The 17,854-nt window shown below is 41.2% G+C and overlaps 1 protein-coding gene across 1 annotated transcript in view; it reads right to left on the reverse strand.

The window, feature by feature from the left end:
• The window catches only part of LOC105016082 (chloride channel protein 2), a 72,006-nt gene that overhangs the window by 26,573 nt on the left and 27,579 nt on the right, over positions 1–17,854 (reverse strand). The window contains exons 11-17 of the mRNA XM_010879701.4: positions 16,984–17,068; positions 15,319–15,474; positions 13,129–13,198; positions 11,303–11,413; positions 5,519–5,732; positions 1,619–1,755; positions 81–280 (exon numbers count right to left, since the gene is read on the reverse strand). Of these exons, the coding sequence (XP_010878003.2) occupies positions 81–280; positions 1,619–1,755; positions 5,519–5,732; positions 11,303–11,413; positions 13,129–13,198; positions 15,319–15,474; positions 16,984–17,068 (973 nt within the window). The remainder of the gene's footprint in view (positions 1–80; positions 281–1,618; positions 1,756–5,518; positions 5,733–11,302; positions 11,414–13,128; positions 13,199–15,318; positions 15,475–16,983; positions 17,069–17,854) is intronic.

Genomic DNA, 17,854 nt, shown 5'->3' on the forward strand with positions numbered 1-17,854 from the left:
TATGTATCTACATATCTTCATACTATACTGTGAAGTCTCTGAAGACATAAAGAAGTCCTTCTTGGTGTGGAACTCCATACCTGATTGACCTGGAAGCGGACTTCCAGGGTTGCCTTCTGGGAGATGCCCTCACTGCTCAGGTGTGAAACCACAGACTGGCGCTTCCTCTTTGCTGCCGCCCGCTCCCTCAAGTATTCCAGCCTCCGGGGTCGCCCTAGCTGCTGGGAGACAACAGCCTGGAGCTCGACACGCTCAATAGAACCCAGCAGGATCCTCGACTCTGAAAATCGGTATGGACAAAATTTCACAGAGGAATAAGTGAGCAACTAAGAAGGTGTGAATGGATGAACAAAAGAGAATGAAAACAGAGAGGACTGAGGGCCAGGAGGGCAGAGTTATGGGATGAGAAATGTGGAGAGGTGGAGGATAGAAGAGTGGTCTATTAGAACAGTAGATGATGTGCAGACTGTAGGAGACCCTTAACACACGTAACACCACAAGACAATGGTGAGCTAGGTGACTGAGAGCACCAGGCTACTGAGTGTGGATGTTTACAACAAGGTACTGGGTGTTTACAACAAGGTACCGGGTGTGGGTGTTTACAACAAGGTACCGGGTGTGGGTGTTTACAACAATGTACCTGGTGTGGGTGTTTACAACTATGTACTGGGTGTGGATGTTTACAACTAGGTACCGGGTGTGGGTGTTTACAACAAGGTACCGGGTGTAGATGTTTACAACAAGGTACCTGGTGTGGGTGTTTACAACAAGGTACCGGGTGTGGGTGTTTACAACAAGGTACCGGGTGTGGGTGTTTACAACAAGGTACTGGGTGTGGGTGTTTACAACAAGGTACCAGGTGTGGGTGTTTACAACAATGTACTGGGTGTGGATGTTTACACAAGGTACCGGGTGTGGGTGTTTACAACAAGGTACCGGGTGTGGATGTTTACAACAAGGTACCAGGTGTGGGTGTTTACAACAAGGTACCGGTGTGGGTGTTTACAACAAGGTACCGTGTGGGGGTGTTTACATCAAGGTACCGGGTGTGGGTGTTTTACAACAAAGTACTGAGTGTGGGTGTTTACAACAATATACCAGGTGTGGGTGTTTACAACAAGGTACCAGTGTGGGTGTTTACAACAAGGTACCAGGTGTGGGTGTTTACAACAAGGTACCAGTGTGGGTGTTTACAACAAGGTACCGGGTGTGGGTGTTTTACAACAAAGTACCGAGTGTGGGTGTTTTACAACAAAGTACAGAGTGTGGGTGTTTACAACAATGTACCGGGTGTGGGTGTTTACAACAAGGTACCAGTGTGGGTGTTTACAACAAGGTACCAGGTGTGGGTGTTTACAACAAGGTACCAGTGTGGGTGTTTACAACAAGGTACCAGTGTGGGTGTTTACATCAAGGTACCGGGTGTGGGTGTTTTACAACAAAGTACCGAGTGTGGGTGTTTACAACAATGTACCGGGTGTGGGTGTTTACAACAATGTACTGGGTGTGGGTGTTTACAACTAATTGCCTTTGTGTCAGAATGTGTTATTATATATCTCAGTTCAATAGCCCTCCTTATTGCATCAATGCACATGATATGTGTCTGTGTTTGTCTCACGGCTGGACTTGAGCAGGGCCAGCGTCTTGAGGTGATCCCCAGCCTGCAGAACATCTTGCAGGTCTCTGTAGCAGCAGTTGAGGGTGATATATGTTACATCCCTTGTCATGAAGTCCTTCACACGAATATTGTACTTCCTGAAGGAGGACAGGGAAAGGGGTGACTTTGGCACCACAGCCTAGTCATTCACCATGATTATCATGAAGGTCATGCACTATTATCTGGACACTAGCCATACTGTATTCATTCAGAGAGGTATAGATACATGTGATTGTTAGTGTGGTTTGTAAACTCACAGTTTTCCTTCCTATCTGCTCGACAGACCAATAAAACTGTTATTTATTGATTAGCGCAAATGTAACTTCTTCAGATCCTTTCAAAGTATTGAGGTTGTTGGGCTACAGAGAGTCAAGCTTTTACATCACTCAAAACCGTGCAATCGATCAAGCCAAAGTGTTAAAACATTACTTCCAATAATACAGGAGCTGTTTTTACTTCCTGTGGCAGATTTGCAGTTTAGATGAACCATGCCATGGTCACTTTAAACTAGGTACTTGAGAAATAGATGTGATAGCACACAACTATGTTCACCATGTCATGCAAGCTAGTTGCTATCACAGGGATTATTTGAACACACTGACTAAGAAATTCATGCATCTGAATGGCATAGGATGAACTCAAAAGTGATATGCTACTCAAAGAGATCTGCTCCCGAGGAAAGATGCATACTGTGTACGATAGTGTTGTGTGTGAGAACGAAAATGGTCTGGTCTGTTTGTGTCTGCTTCAAGACAGTTCTTGGATCTCTCTGTGTTCAGCTTTTGTGACATGGCTCAAAGATAACAAAACGAGTATATGTCAAAAAAAATGCAACCAACAAATCAGAATCCTAAAAATGTGGTGTTGCATGACTTTCTGCATTCAATAGTTTGGGTTTTATAGAGGATTTTGTCACCGCTTTCTTGTCCAGATCGACTCATTTTAGGAAAAACACTGTTTTTATTAACCCAATGCTGTAAATTAGGTGAACATTGGAGATTGTGCTGCAGCCAATAACACAAGGAGCAATTCAATATTCAAAATGACATCACTCTCTGTGGTACGTGAATAGAGTCAAGGTATTTGAAGAGCTTAAGGTTAAGTTTAGGGACTTTCTATAACTCAAATGTCCTCTCAGAGCATGCAGTCTTATTTAAATGTCATCAACCATTGAGGCAACCAATCACATAATTTTGTCCTTCAGGCAGAGTTGTTTCCAAAAGAGATTAATGACAATGAAATGGTTGCTTGCACACAGCCAGAGTGAAAGTAATGTTATGTAAATGCTTCATCTCAGTCCACTCAGAGTTGAAATAGCACTCAAAATCTGGAGATTAATTTGTCAAAAGGGCAGGGCACTGAAGAGATATGAAGAGATACATGCTACAACATGACACTGTCTGTTTTTGTATGTACAGTGAGGGAAAAAATGTATCCCCTTCTGATTTTGTACGTTTGCCCACTGACAAAGAAATGATCAGTATATCATTTTAATGGTAGGTTTATTTGAACTGTGAGAGACAGAATAACAACAAAAAAATCCAGAAAAAGGCATGTCAAAAATGTTATAAATTGATTTGCATTTTAATGTGTGAAATTAATATTCGACACCTCTGCAAAACATGACTTAGTACTTGGTGGCAAAACCCTTGTTGGCAATCACAGATGTCAGACGTTTCTTGTAGTTGGCCACCAGGTTTGCACACATCTCAGGAGGGATTTTGTCCTATACCTCTTTGCAGATCTTCTCCAAGTCATTAAGGTTTTGAGGCTGACATTTGGCAACTCAAACCTTCAGCTCCCTCGACAGATTTTTTATGGGATTAAGGTCTGGAGACTGGCAAAGCCACTCCAGGACCTTAATGTGCTTCTTCTTGAGCCACTCCTTTGATGCCTTGGCCATGTGTTTTGGGTCATTGTCATGCTGGAATACCCATCCACAACCCATTTTCAATGCCCTGGCTGAGGGAAGGAGGTTCTCACCCAAGATTTGACGGTACATGGCCCCGTCCATCGTCCCTTTGATGCAGTGACGTTGTCCTGTCCCCTTTGTAGAAAAAACACCCCTGAAGCATAATATTTCCACCTCCATGTTTGACGGTAGGGATGGTGTTCTTAGGCAGCATTCCTCCTTATCCAAACACAGCGAGTTGAGTTAATGCCAAAGAGCTTGATTTTGGTCTCATCTGACCACAACACTTTCACCCAGTTCTCCTCTGAATCATTCAGATGTGTATTGGCATACTTCAGATGTGCCTGTACATGTGCTTTCTTGAGCAGGGGGACCTTGCGGACGCTGCAGAATTTCAGTCTTTCACAGCGTAGTGTGTTACTAATTGTTTTCTTGGTGACTATGGTCCCAGCTGCCTGGAAATCTTTGACAAGATCCTCCATTGTAGTTCTGGGCTGATTCCTCCTCACCGTTCTCATGATCATTGCAACTCCACGAGGTGCATGGAGCCCCAGACTGAGGGAGATTTACTGTTATTTTGTGTTTCTTCCATTTGCGAATAATCGCACCAACTGTTGTCACCTTCTCACCAAGCTACTTGGCGATGGTCTTGTAGCCCATTCCAGCCTTGTGTAGGTCTACAATCTTGTCCCTGACATCCTTGGACAGTTCTTTGGTCTTGGCCAGGGTGGAGAGTTTGGAATCTGATTGATTGACTGCTTCTGTGGACAGGTGTCCTTTCTACAGGTAACAAGCTGAGATTAGGAGCACTCCCTTTAAGAGTGTGCTCCTAATCTCAGCTCGTTATCTGCATAAAAGACACCTGGGAGCCAGAAATCTTTTTGATTGAGAGGGGAACAAATACTTATTTCAATCATTAAAATGCAAATCATTTTATACAATTTTGGACATGGGTTTTTCTGGATTTATTTGTTGTTATTCTGTCTCTCACTGTGCACATAAACCTATTGTTAAAATTATAGACTAATCAGTTCTTTGTGAGTGGGCAAACATACAATATCTGCAGGGGATCAAATATTTTTTTCTCTCACTGTATGTGTGTTAACCAGTAAAGAGATATTTATGCATGTTAAACCTCTTCTTCTCACTGTTTTCAATTCACCCAGTCATTTTTTTCAAAGTTACATTCTGAGTTTCTTGAGTTGATTCAAATGTCAATTTCTTTACAATGCCTACACCGTATGGTCTAGTTGTCCTTATTCATATGCCCTAGAACGCTTACAAATACAGATTTATTCTACATGGATGGGCAACATCAAGTACCACATTTTGGCCTATCTTGAGAAAATAACATTTTCCTCTGCCTGTGAGCACGGTAGCTGTACTGAACCAGAAGAATCTAGAGTTTGCAGAAATAACAGTTTTATAAAATATGGTGAATGACATTTGCCATTTGCCATAAAAAAAAAATGCATTCAGGTTGGGTCTCCCATAGACACATAGGTAAATAGCTAGTGACTTCCAAAGAAACAGTACACTATCATTATATTTTCCCTATATTGAAGTCCTTGAAAACACTACAAGTTAGCATTTTTTTGCTCTGCAAGACAATTAAGATCTCTAGATAAGTGAGAGAGAGTGAATGGTGATGTAATGTAGAAGGCACGCTGGTGCTGTCTGTCCCCAACCCCAGCTCATGAAGATAAGGAACATGCAGTGGGACAAGATGAGAGATCAGAGAGGAATGAACAGATAAAGGTTTTTAATAGAAAAGTCTCTCTCTAGTCACCCTTCCCTTACTTGTCCCTGGCCGAGCAATAGGAAACAATAATAAAGGGGGAAAACAAAAGAAACAGAGAGTAGAGGAAAGGGAAAATATAGAAGTAATGGGAAAAAAGGAGAATTAATAAAAGAGGTGGATAGGTCTAGAGAGCTGTAGTTCTACATACTCATTGTGTCCCCAGCCCAGCTCAGGGAGGTAGGGTAGCTTCTTGATCTTGATCATGGAGTCATATAGCGACGGCTGGAAGGACTGGGCCACAACGTTGGCCAGAATCACTGCTATCATTACCGGCAAGAGGTAGCTAATCTGACCAGTTAACTCAAAAATGATGACCGCCGTTGACACTGTGTGACTGACCGCTCCAGACAGGGCTGCTGCACCTAGGAACACAGAGATTAGGAAGGCGGGGAAGATGAGAGGACAGGAGTGAAGCATTATGGGTTACTTTCCTCCGGCATTAGTAAAAACAAAAAAGACAATATCAATGCAATCATACATCTCGACACCTCATCTTTACAGATATATAGAGAGTGTATGTAGACCGGGTGGTTTGAATTCTGAATGCTTATTGGCTGATAGTTGTGGTATTTGGGACCATATTTCATAGCTATGGCATCACACATTTTTACTGCTCTAATTGCTATGATAAGCAATTTAGAAGAGCAATAAGGAATCTCGAATGTTGTGCATTTAGGGTGACCTGATTGGTGCGAAATGCATGATTTTTAATTTTTGATGGTTGTTTTGATGGTAAATGATTCTCTTTACTTTTTTCTGGAATCTTGTCTTTATCGTGAATTTGCATGTTTGAGGATGCCCCATAGATGCTCAATAGGGTTTAGGTCTGGAGACATGCTTGGCCAGTCCATCACCTTTACCCTCAGCTTCTTTAGCAAGGCAGTGGTTGTCTTGGAGGTGTGTATGCTCTGCTTCAGTATGTCACAGTACATGTTGGCATTCATGGTTTCCTCAATGAACTGTACCTCCCCAGTGACGGCAGTACTCATGCATCCCCAGACCATGACACTCCCACCACCATGCTTGACTGTAGGCAAGACACTTGTCTTTGTACTCCTCACCTGGTTGCCGCCCCACATGCTTGACACCATCTGAACCAAATAAGTTTATATTGGTCTCATCAGACCACAGGACATGGTTCCAGTAATCCATGTCCGTAGTCTGCTTGTCTTGAGCAAACTGTTTGCAGGTTTTCTTGTGCATCATCTTTAGAAGAGGGTTCCTTCTGGGACTAAAGCCATGCAGACCAATTTGATGCAGTGTGCGGCGTATGGTCTGAGCACTGACAGGCTGACCCCCCACCTCTTCAACATCTGCATCAATGCTGGCAGCACTCATACGTCTATTTCCCAAAGACAACCTCTGGATATGATGCTCAGCACGTGCACTCAACTTCTTTGGTCGACCATGGCGAGGCCTGTTCTGAGTGGAACCTGTCCTGTTAAACCGCTGTGCTGCAGCTCAGTTTCAGGGTCTTGTCAATCTTCTTATAGCCTAGGCCATCTTTATGTAGAGCAACAATTCTTTTTTTCAGATGACATCAAATGTAACACACCTGTTCCCCATTCACACCTGAGACCTTGTAACACTAACGAGTCACCGGGAGAGAAAATGGCTATGTTCACTTAGGGGTGTACTCACTTTTGTTGCCAATGGTTTAGACATGAATGGCTGTGTGTTGAGTTATTTTAAGGGGACAGCAAATCTACCCTTTTATACAAGCTTTACACTCACTTCTTTACATTGTAGCAAAGTGTCATTTCTTCAGTGTTGTCACATGAAAAGATGTAATCAAATATTTGCAGAAATGTGAGGGGTGTACTCACTGTAGAAGCATACATATATACTGTATATATATATATACATTTTTTTTTTTCTTTCTAGTATCTATATATATTTTGATAAGATATTCAAAAACCACCCTAAAAATGAAAATACATCCCCTTAAAGGTCAGATACATGTAGGAACATCAGGCACAACAACAGGTTGGAGTTCTCAGTCGCCATGTACCTCCACCAATATCTGTATGTTGTAAAAACCTGAAGATCACAATATTTAATCAAATAAGCCTCATGTAAGGCGACACTTTCTTATAGACCTCCATACAAAAAGATCTGCTTATCTTGCACAGAACGATTTTGCGGGATGTAATCCTCTCACTGTGGCTCTTGCTCTCCAGTGATAGCTAGTGATAGTGATGTGCAGAATCCCAGACAGAATATAAAAGGGGCTATATGTAAGAGACTGTACTACCAGAATATCTAGAAGCATAAAGGACCAGTTATTCCCCATTTAACCTTTCTGACCAGTCTGACTATCTATTTGTATTGATGTATAGGCTCCTCATACTCACTTTAGTGGAGGTCATGACAGTACTATTCCCTCCTCCCTAAACCAAGTTGGACTAGCTAGTACTATTCCATTCTCATTCAGTAAGGGAAGAGGATGATACAAGTCTTGTTATTGTTTAAGTTCAGTCTTATAAACATCAGAGTCAGGATTCTACCCATTTAAGCAAAAAACTAAATAGCTACACTGTTGAACATAACCAGACCCACATTTAAATGGCAATTCTTGTATTTATTACTGTTATCTATGCAGCTTGAAAAGACTTCTTAGATTTTTACATACTGCCTTTTAAAACTAAAAATTCTAACTTTATTTAATTCACTTTCTTAGGATATCTTGTACATTCTGAAAAGTGGCAGCATGACACCATTGTTAATTTATGACTTCCATTCCAACATGAAAAGCAAGGTTGGAGTGAAATGCAATAATGCTTTTTTGGGCAGAAATAAGCTACTTTCGCTTTTCCCGATGAGACTACAGATTTAGAGCGAATTCCTCTTCTTCCTATCTGCAATTACAATCTGAACATGAATAATTGTATTAATGTTATTTATAACTTGAATAATTACACCTGTTTAAATAACAGCAACAGCATTTCTTTATTAACTTTATTAAAGTTCCAACTTTGCCAAAAATATTCTGCCAATATTTTAACAGACTATAACAGGAGCTTTATAATAAAGAATGATGCATCTGTGTGTCTTTGCATTTTTGTATTGTCAGTTGTTGGTTTTGAGATATTCTCAGATGATTTATTTTTAAGGGATGCAAGGTAAGTGGAAAATGTGCCTGTCAGAAAAGCAAACAGACAAATGACTGAAATAATAGGCTACTCTGTCAGTATTGACATACCAAATTCTGATCTTTTACTCAGTTATTGTCAAAATACTTGATAAATAAGACTATTTAATGGATCAGATTAAGGCAGCCTCTTGAAAAACATGTATAAATAAAATGACCTTGGCTCAAATGCAACAAATAGCCTATGCCCTTAGTCAACAATAGGTAGTTGTCTATTCTGGTCTAGTTCCAGTGGCACAATTGCTCACTGATGAAGATAATAAATAGAGGATGCATGATCCATTATATCATCATGTATCTTTTCAGGGAGCCCAAGATTCCTGGGGACTGGCCTTTGTAGTAGTAGTGATGTGCAGTTCAGAAATGATTAGTTTTTTTGAACAACTATTTACTGACTCAAGAGTAACAAGTTAATTTTCAGTGATTCATTCAACTGTATGGTTCATGTGAATGTCAGGCAGCAGATTTCTAAAACATGGTCACTGACATTTGAGAAGAAAAATGCAAGTTTAGGACTGATAATTGGATGCAGGATGCAATCATTTATCCCATTTATTGACTATTGAATGATATGATAGACACAGCTACATCAATCCAACAAAAAGACCTGTGAATGATTGGGTGATTTGTTGAATTTAATCATAAGTTTGAACCAAGAACAATTTATCATTCACTGGTAGTGTGTCTGGCATGCTCAGGGCATTACTGAAAAAACTAACTGAAATATGTCAAAAAATATCTTCCTATCAGTAAGTATTCCATTAGACAGTATGGTGAAAATGTCAATTGTCACGTGTCACATTCCATCACCTGATCCATCTCCAGTGTCAAGCGTACAGTACGCAAAACATAAGACCCCTCCACATTATTTCACAGATTCTAAGTTGGTATGCTAGTTGCGTTTTGCTCTCCACACTTCCCTCTTGCCATCACTCCGGTACATTGACTTGCATTGATACTTATTTGTTCTTAGTGTTGTCAGAAACCAACCATCAACTCCTAATTGCATATGCGAAGGGTAGAATCAAGACTAGACATTTACCTCTTTTATGTGCATGAACTAATGATGCAAACAAACACAACTACCTAATAAGACACATCTGTGAAGCCAAGTTTCCAAATCCTTTTGGTTCCCTTGAGTAGGGAGATTATGTACTGCATTATTTCTAAATGGTTCATCCAATACGGATGAAAATACCTTCATATAAAACAACTAGTCTTTAACCCTATCATAATTTTTTTATTTGGAATCCAAATTGCTAGATTACAGAGCCAAAACAACAAGAGTCACTATATCACTGGAGGAAATGACAAGGTAAGTAGCTTTCCATGAAAACGTATTAATGCAAAAAAAAAACATTCAAGGTGCTGCAGTCTATATTTAATCTTTAATTTGAGCCAGTTTTGGGGTAGGTCTCTACCGTTTTTGCCTATACATCTACACAGCATTTCTAAAGCTCAGTTACATTGGATGGGCACTGTTGGTTAACAGCATGTCTTGCCATAGATTCAAGTGGATTGAGGTCTGGCCTTTGATGGGACCTAGCTTGACTGTGTGTTTAGGATCACTGTCTGGCTGAAAGGTGAACCTACCACCCAGTCCAAGGTCTCTTGCAGACTGATGCATATCTCTGCCAATGAAAAACATCCTTGTAACATGAAAACGCTACAACCATGCTTCACTACGGCGATGGCGTAATCAAGGAGATGAGCAGTGTTGGCTTTGAGTCAGACATAGTGTTTTCTGTGTAGACCAAAAAGTAAAATGTTAGTCTCCCAACCGGAGAACATTTTACATTTAATTAATCACTCCTCAAAGCAGTGACTACATACATATTTAAACTGACCCCTGTGGGAACCAAACCCACAACCCTGGAGTTGGAAGCCCTATGCTCTACCAACTGAACTACAAAGGACCAAACAGATTTAAACAGTAATTTGCTGCATCTTCCACATGCTTGCTTGTGATTGCTATTGTGTGACACCTTTTCATAGACCTAGCACAGCTTTGTGGAGCTCCCAGGTAATTGCTGACATATGGACATTATTCTTCCACCCTGGCAATGGAACTCTGTAGATCCTTTAGACCTGCCATTGACCTCTGACCACCAGATACTCAGTTTTGGTGTTTTTCAAATGTACTTTTTTTTTTTTGTTCCAGTTTTCCTGTACTATAATAACCTTGGCAGGGATTCATGCAAAGACAAAGATAAAAAAAAAACATTCAATCATTCAAACTTCAATCTTTTTAAGTTGAAGAGAAAATGAGTGGATGGAATGAGATAAAGGAGAGTGGAGAGAGTGAGAGAGCAGGCACAGCGATAAGGTGAATGGAAGGAATGTTGATTATTCCTAACTTCATTAGGCTTTGGTGGAGAGAAAGACAGAGAGAAAGAGGAGGAGGAGATTCATCTAAACATGCTGAGATTAAAGAGGAATGAAATAGGATTCATCAGAGAAAACAGTTTTTGTGAGTCAACTTGGTCAGAACCAACGGGACGTTAATACAGATAAAATCAATCCCAACACTAAACAACAGCATAATCAGTAACACAGTTGTCGTCAAAAAACAATAGGCCTACATCAGCAATATCACTCGTAGCAACGAGTGTCACCAAAAAACTGTTTGTGTCAAATGATGTTAACAGCTTCACAGTATATTATACAACTTTGTCTAGCAGTGACTTATTACATGAATTTGTACTTCTTAATTGTACTTCTTAATAGTCCTTTTTACTGTTGAACATGTATAGTTGTGTTTGTGTTTCTACTTCTACTCACCTGCCACAGCGTAGGCTCCTGGCACTATGGGGTAGACTGTGCCATCACTGTAGATGCCATCAGGGAACCAGGCTGCCATGCATTCTCCGGCCAGACGACCAAACGCTGCCCCTAAAGCACACACATGCGGACACACAAACACACATATTTAAAAATACTTTAATTACATCTACAAATCACATTACATCACAAAGAATGTCAACATTTTACAGGTTCTTGATGTAAGGACACTTGAGAATACAAAAGGTCACATCTTCTCCACACAGCTAGACTACCATAATGGCCTGAACAGAGGAGTAGCCAGTCAGTTGTCTTGCTAGAAGCAGGCCTGCAATCTGAAGGCCACGCTCTGTAGTCCTGTTTAAGTGGCCGAGACTGCAAAATATAAATGGCACCCATTTTCCAGGCTATCCAAGTGTGACATAATGGGCTGGTATTTGATGAGCTAGTCAGCAAAAGCCTGCTGCTTGTACTGTTACGGTCAAATAACAAGCCCACTTTAACTCAGGGTGTAAAACACAGAATGGGTCAAGGTTTTCAGGGTCCCAGAATGCTGTATAATATTTTATTTGTAGAACCTGTAACCTCGCCTTTACCGTAAAGGTGAGAATGTCTTTGCCGCCAGCAGCATTCTGAATGGGAGACGGCGTAGTATTCAGCATGGCACAAAACAGTCCAAATTTCCCATGCAACCTGAGGCCCTAGTGCTGCACTATTTGAACGTGCCTGATACCAAGGTGTGATTTCCTCAGTGTTGGATGAGGTGTTCTATAACGGGTGACAGAAGCCTCCACAAACACACAGTGGTCAGCCACCTGCATCAGAGTTAGTCATTGGCTCAGTTCCCATGTCAGCCCTTACAAAAACAAAATGTTTGCTGCAGATTTGCGGCAAACTTGTGGCTGATTTGCAGCAAATAAATCTGTTTGCCAAAAAATGTTGCCGCAAGTTTACCAATGTTGCAGCTTCCAGCAATATTCTGGCAATAATATGAAGTTTGCCACTACAGGCAAACATGTTCACTGCTAGTTCACCACAAGTTGCAAGTAGTGCCAAAGTGTCGCAAATCTAAGGGAACTTCTAGTAAACTTTTGTAAACAAGTAAACAAATATGAATTCATGGCAAACTAGATTAAAAATCTATTGGATGTCAGTTAGGGAGTCAGGCTTTGGTTCTGGTTTGAATCCTAACTGGGCCAGTTGTTGTTGTGCCCCTGGATAAGGCACTTTAACCTTCATTGCTCTGGGGAAAAATGTCCCTGTACTTAAGTAAGTCAGTTTTGTTAATGATTCAAATAAAATTGTTTGCCATTTGTTTTCCACAAAGTTAGCCAGAAGTCCGCCACAGGTTTGCTGCAAATTGACCTAATTTACATGTGAAAATATGACCTTGCTGCAAATTTGAGACTGGTGCACAGGGAGGATGTTTTAGCATTTCACACATCAAGCACTTTGTGTCGTTGATGTCGATGTGTTGGCATGCAACCTCCCACCGCTGTTGGGGAAAAAGTAGGGGTAACTTTTAAAGAAATGGTATTTAATCCACCTGGAATCATTTACATTCATGTTGTGACAGCTGACGCTCAAAAGTCGTGCCAAGTTCCTCCTCCCGTTACGCAAAATGGGGCTGGGTTGTGAATAGTTTTGTTTATTCTAGTATACTTGTTTCTCAATCATCTGACCTTAATATCATATACTCATGCTGTTCTCCCAGCAAGTCATAACACACGTGCACACACACAAACAAACACACACGCGCACACACACACACACACCCACACACACACATACATATGCACACATATGCACATACACAGAGCTCTTACCGATGACAAAAGTGGGTATGAAGGATCCGCAGGGCACAGGCATGGTGATGGCCAGGGCAGACATCCAGAACTGAGACATACAGAGACAGTCACAGTGGGACTCATTCAGAATGCAAACACAACAATGAGCTGCTTGGATTCTGCACTACAACTGACAACAGTCCATTGTGATGGGCATGTCTCTTTCCAGATGCTGATTAGCTGAAGCAGGTCCACACTGGGATGAGAGTGAACAGTCAGGCATTGCCTTCATTTGCGAAAAACCCTAAAATTAACTGTGGATTAAGACTAAAGCGAGCTGATTGGTGGATGAGGCTGCCGACAATGGGACTGATGTCTAATTAAATGAGACAAGAAAAAGGAAATGTAACCTGGCTGCGGCACACACACACAATACAAAGGTCCCTACATGAAAAACAACTAGCTGCATCAATATTACACCAATTAAAATTCTGAGTATGTGTAAATATACTTAGTGAATTAACAGAGAGGAGGAGTGACCCACAGATGTGTTTGCATTTGGGATAAATCTATTGGATATAAAGGGGCAATCTGCAGTTTAAATTACAAAAAGGCAAACCCTTTTGGTAATAAGCTGAGTTGATTGTAAACCACTCCCACTGAGTTTATCATAAACCACTCCCACTGAGTTGATCATAAACCACTCCCACTGAGTTGATTTTAAACCACTCCCCCTGAGTTGATCGTAAACCACTCCCCCTGAGTAGAACATAAACCACTCCCACTGAGTTGATCGTAAACCACTTCCTTTGAGTTGCTGTTACACCCAGTGAATGCCCCACCATCATGTGTTCAAGTATGTTTTTTTATTTTAAACATTTTAAAACACCTGGCTGTAACTTACAAGTCTACTACAGTGTGTGGTTCAGCATTGTACAGTACACTACACAAAATAGCACAAATGATGTGTTATTGATCATGATATTGTTGTGTACAGTAGCATAGCTTTAATAGTATCCTTGAGTAGAGTTGTTTTTATATTAGGGATGGTCCAGATAGGGTTACATTCATATGAACAGTTGATTTCTTTATTGTCACATGGATGTTTAAGATGGATCATTTTAGTTTAGACCTGTAATGATATGTGGGTAAAAATAGTAACAGACCAATGCCACAAACATAACTTCGTGCTTCAGACTCTCTACTTTCAGAATATGCTGTTTACATGTTTGCAGCTACAAAGGCTCGAGTTCCTTGATTACAAAGACCAACAATTTGTTCAGCCTGCATAGAACAGATGTAGCGTAGTTAACGAAAATCTGGGATGCTGAAATTATGATAATAAATTATGTTTGGTAGAACAGCTAGGGGCAATGGTGAGCACCGTTGCTTTTAAATAGAGTTAGTGTAGTGGGCAAGCTGCAGACGGAATACAAAGGATGAGGACATCAAAGGACAATGTTTTTGTTTTTAAGCCTTTTCCAAACCTTAACGACCATCATCACACGTTTTGCAAATTCAGAATGTATTATACGATGGTTATTCCAATGGCAGCCTAACGCAATGTAAACTAACTTCATGATACATATCATACTAAATGTAGTGGCTGGAATGGAATTGCATACAGAATGTAATTAAACAGCCTTGAGGCCATGCTGATTGATATGTTTAAGATGTATTTGAACAGGTGAACATAACTAACTTAAAGCTGATAAGTTTATTGCGTTGAATCGTTGTAACTGTACCAGAAAGATTCTATGGCCCCAATAATCTTGGTCAGAGATCAACCTTGGCCACTTCACTCTATATTACTTGCCCTCTGGAAAATGTAGTTTTCTAAATGATATGATTTTGTCATTCTAGGGAAGGACATAATGTCCTAGATTCAGTTATTACCACCTCGGAATAGAATATATCCTCAATTGTGTTATTCCTGACTGAAAGGAGTTTGGATTCTGTCTGGAATAATATTATTCTAAATTGTGATGGAGAATGGAGTCTATCTTGGATAGTGTTATTCCTTACTAGGTTGCAATACTACACTACCCCATAGAATAACAGGACTATAGCCTTTATCTCCTTTCTATGTCAAACAGGAGAAACATTCAGGATCCTGTCATATTACATTCACATGTTATGTCAATTGAAAGGATTCTGATTATTAGTGCTGAGGAAGTGACAGATGAGATTCAAATTGATGATTATCACAATGATGATGAGCATATCTACCTTCATGAAGACGAAGAGGCCAAGGGTGACAAAGACATTGACTTGGGGGTGTTTCCAGGCATATGAGAAGTCGGGGTAATCGTAGTCCTCGGCTGTGCCCGGTTTGGACCATGTCCGGTTATCAAAAAACGACAGCAGAGACTCTTTCTGGGTAAGCTACATTGGGAAAACAGGAAGTGACATCAGTGTCATACACAGATGAAGTCAGTGGGCATTTAGGTTTACATAAGACAAAAGTGACTCAAGTAACTCTGGCCTAGGGTGGTCCTGCTGGTCAAGAAGAAGCAACTCCCTCCAGTTACATACTGCTACAACTTTGGTTCCAAACTCCTCTAATTATCACCACTTTGCTGTCTAATACTCATGAAATTTCCTGAAAGTGCAACCGTGAAGCAACCAACCACATAGTATCTGCATTTGAGGCTGTGTTGCCTCAGAAAGAAGATTCATGATGAAAAAAATAACCTACCACACACATTCATGCACTGCGTCTGGCATGGTGGTTAGTCCTTTGCACTCCACACCACATATACCCCCAACAATGTCTAGCATTGTGGTTAGTCCCCCACACTCCACACCACATATACCTCCAACAATGTCTAGCATGGTGGTTAGTCCCCCACACTCCACACCACATATACCTCCAACAATGTCTAGCATGGTGGTTAGTCCCCCACACTCCACACCACATATACCTCCAACAATGTCTAGCATTGTGGTTAGTCCCCCACACCCCAGACCATATATGCCCTGATGATGTCTGGCATGGTGGTTAGTCCCCCACACTCCACACCACATATACCCCCAACAATGTCTAGCATTGTGGTTAGTCCCCCACACCCCAGACCATATATGCCCTGATGATGTCTGGCATGGTGGTTAGTCCCCCACACTCCACACCACATATACCCCCAACAATGTCTACCATTGTGGTTAGTCCCCCACACTCCACACCACATATACCTCCAACAATGTCTAGCATTGTGGTTAGTCCCCCACACCCCAGACCATATATGCCCTGATGATGTCTGGCATGGTGGTTAGTCCCCCACACTCCACACCACATATACCCCCAACAATGTCTAGCATTGTGGTTAGTCCCCCACACCCCAGACCATATATGCCCTGATGATGTCTGGCATGGTGGTTAGTCCCCCACACTCCACACCACATATACCCCCAACAATGTCTACCATTGTGGTTAGTCCCCCACACCCCAGACCATATATGCCCTGATGATGTCTGGCATGGTGGTTAGTCCCTCACACTCCAGACCACATATACCCTGAGAATATCTGGATTGGTGGTTAGTCCCTTTCACTCCAGACCACATATACCCTGATGATGTCTGGCATGGTGGTTAGTCCCCCACACTCCACACCACATATACCCCCAACAATGTCTACCATTATGGTTAGTCCCCCACACCCCAGACCATATATGCCCTGATGATGTCTGGCATGGTGGTTAGTCCCTCACACTCCAGACCACATATACCCTGAGAATATCTGGCATGGTGGTTAGTCCCTTTCACTCCAGACCACATATACCCTGATGATGTCTGGCATGGTGGTTAGTCCCTCACACTCCATACCACATATACCCACAATGACTTTATGGCTGTTCATAACTATCCCCTGACCGTGATAACTAACAGTAACTAACCTGGCTTCCCATGAATTGTCCAAAGCCAGGAGGAAAGGTTAGTGTAGAAATCAGTATAGTGACCAGGACTGGGTACAGCAGACGCCTGAGGGAAGAGGAGGGAGGAGGTGGGAAGGTGATATTTAATCATGTTTGAATAACAAAACCAAGTCATCCCCAAACCTCATCTATAGAACATGACATGATTGAGAAATCCAAAGACAGTCGATTCCTTATGTTGGAGGGGAGAGGAGTTAACACCATTCATTAATACAGGGAAGTTTTTTTTTTTTTTACACCAAGGACCCCCAAATATTGTAAGCCCTTGGTTTGTAATAATAATAATAATGGTGTTAAAATATCCTGGGGGTTAGGTCCTCAGAGTATGTGTCATCCCTGAGAATCATTTGGGGTGGATGGGGAAGATAAAAAGACTTTAGAGCATCAAAATAAGAAGATTGAGTCCCTGGCTAGCTAGATGAGGCTAGTTAACCTCATCATGTTTATCTGTTATATGAGTTGCAAACCAGCTACAAGTTCTGCCAAAAACAGACCTTGATGTCTTCTACAGTATCACTGGCATAGCCATGTGCAGAACATGTACAAGTAATGCACGGTTGAACTGACAACAAACTTCTGGGTTGGTTTGATCTAAATAGCTGACCTGACATTTGCTCATCTAATTTTAGTTGTACATAATTTTGAAGCCTAAAAGCTCCTCTTTTCAACAACGTGTAGATTTGTCTCGCAGTGTATATTTGAGTCAATGTGATGGACAAAGATGGAGCTTGTTGCAGGTTCTGTGGGTATGAAAAAATTATTGAAACCAATCTTACATTTAGTTAAAGATACATTTGTTCAAACTATTATATATTTTTTTACATATTTTTAT

This window comes from Esox lucius, chromosome 1, assembly GCF_011004845.1.
Source record: "Esox lucius isolate fEsoLuc1 chromosome 1, fEsoLuc1.pri, whole genome shotgun sequence".
NCBI classification, from domain to species: Eukaryota; Metazoa; Chordata; class Actinopteri; order Esociformes; family Esocidae; genus Esox; species Esox lucius.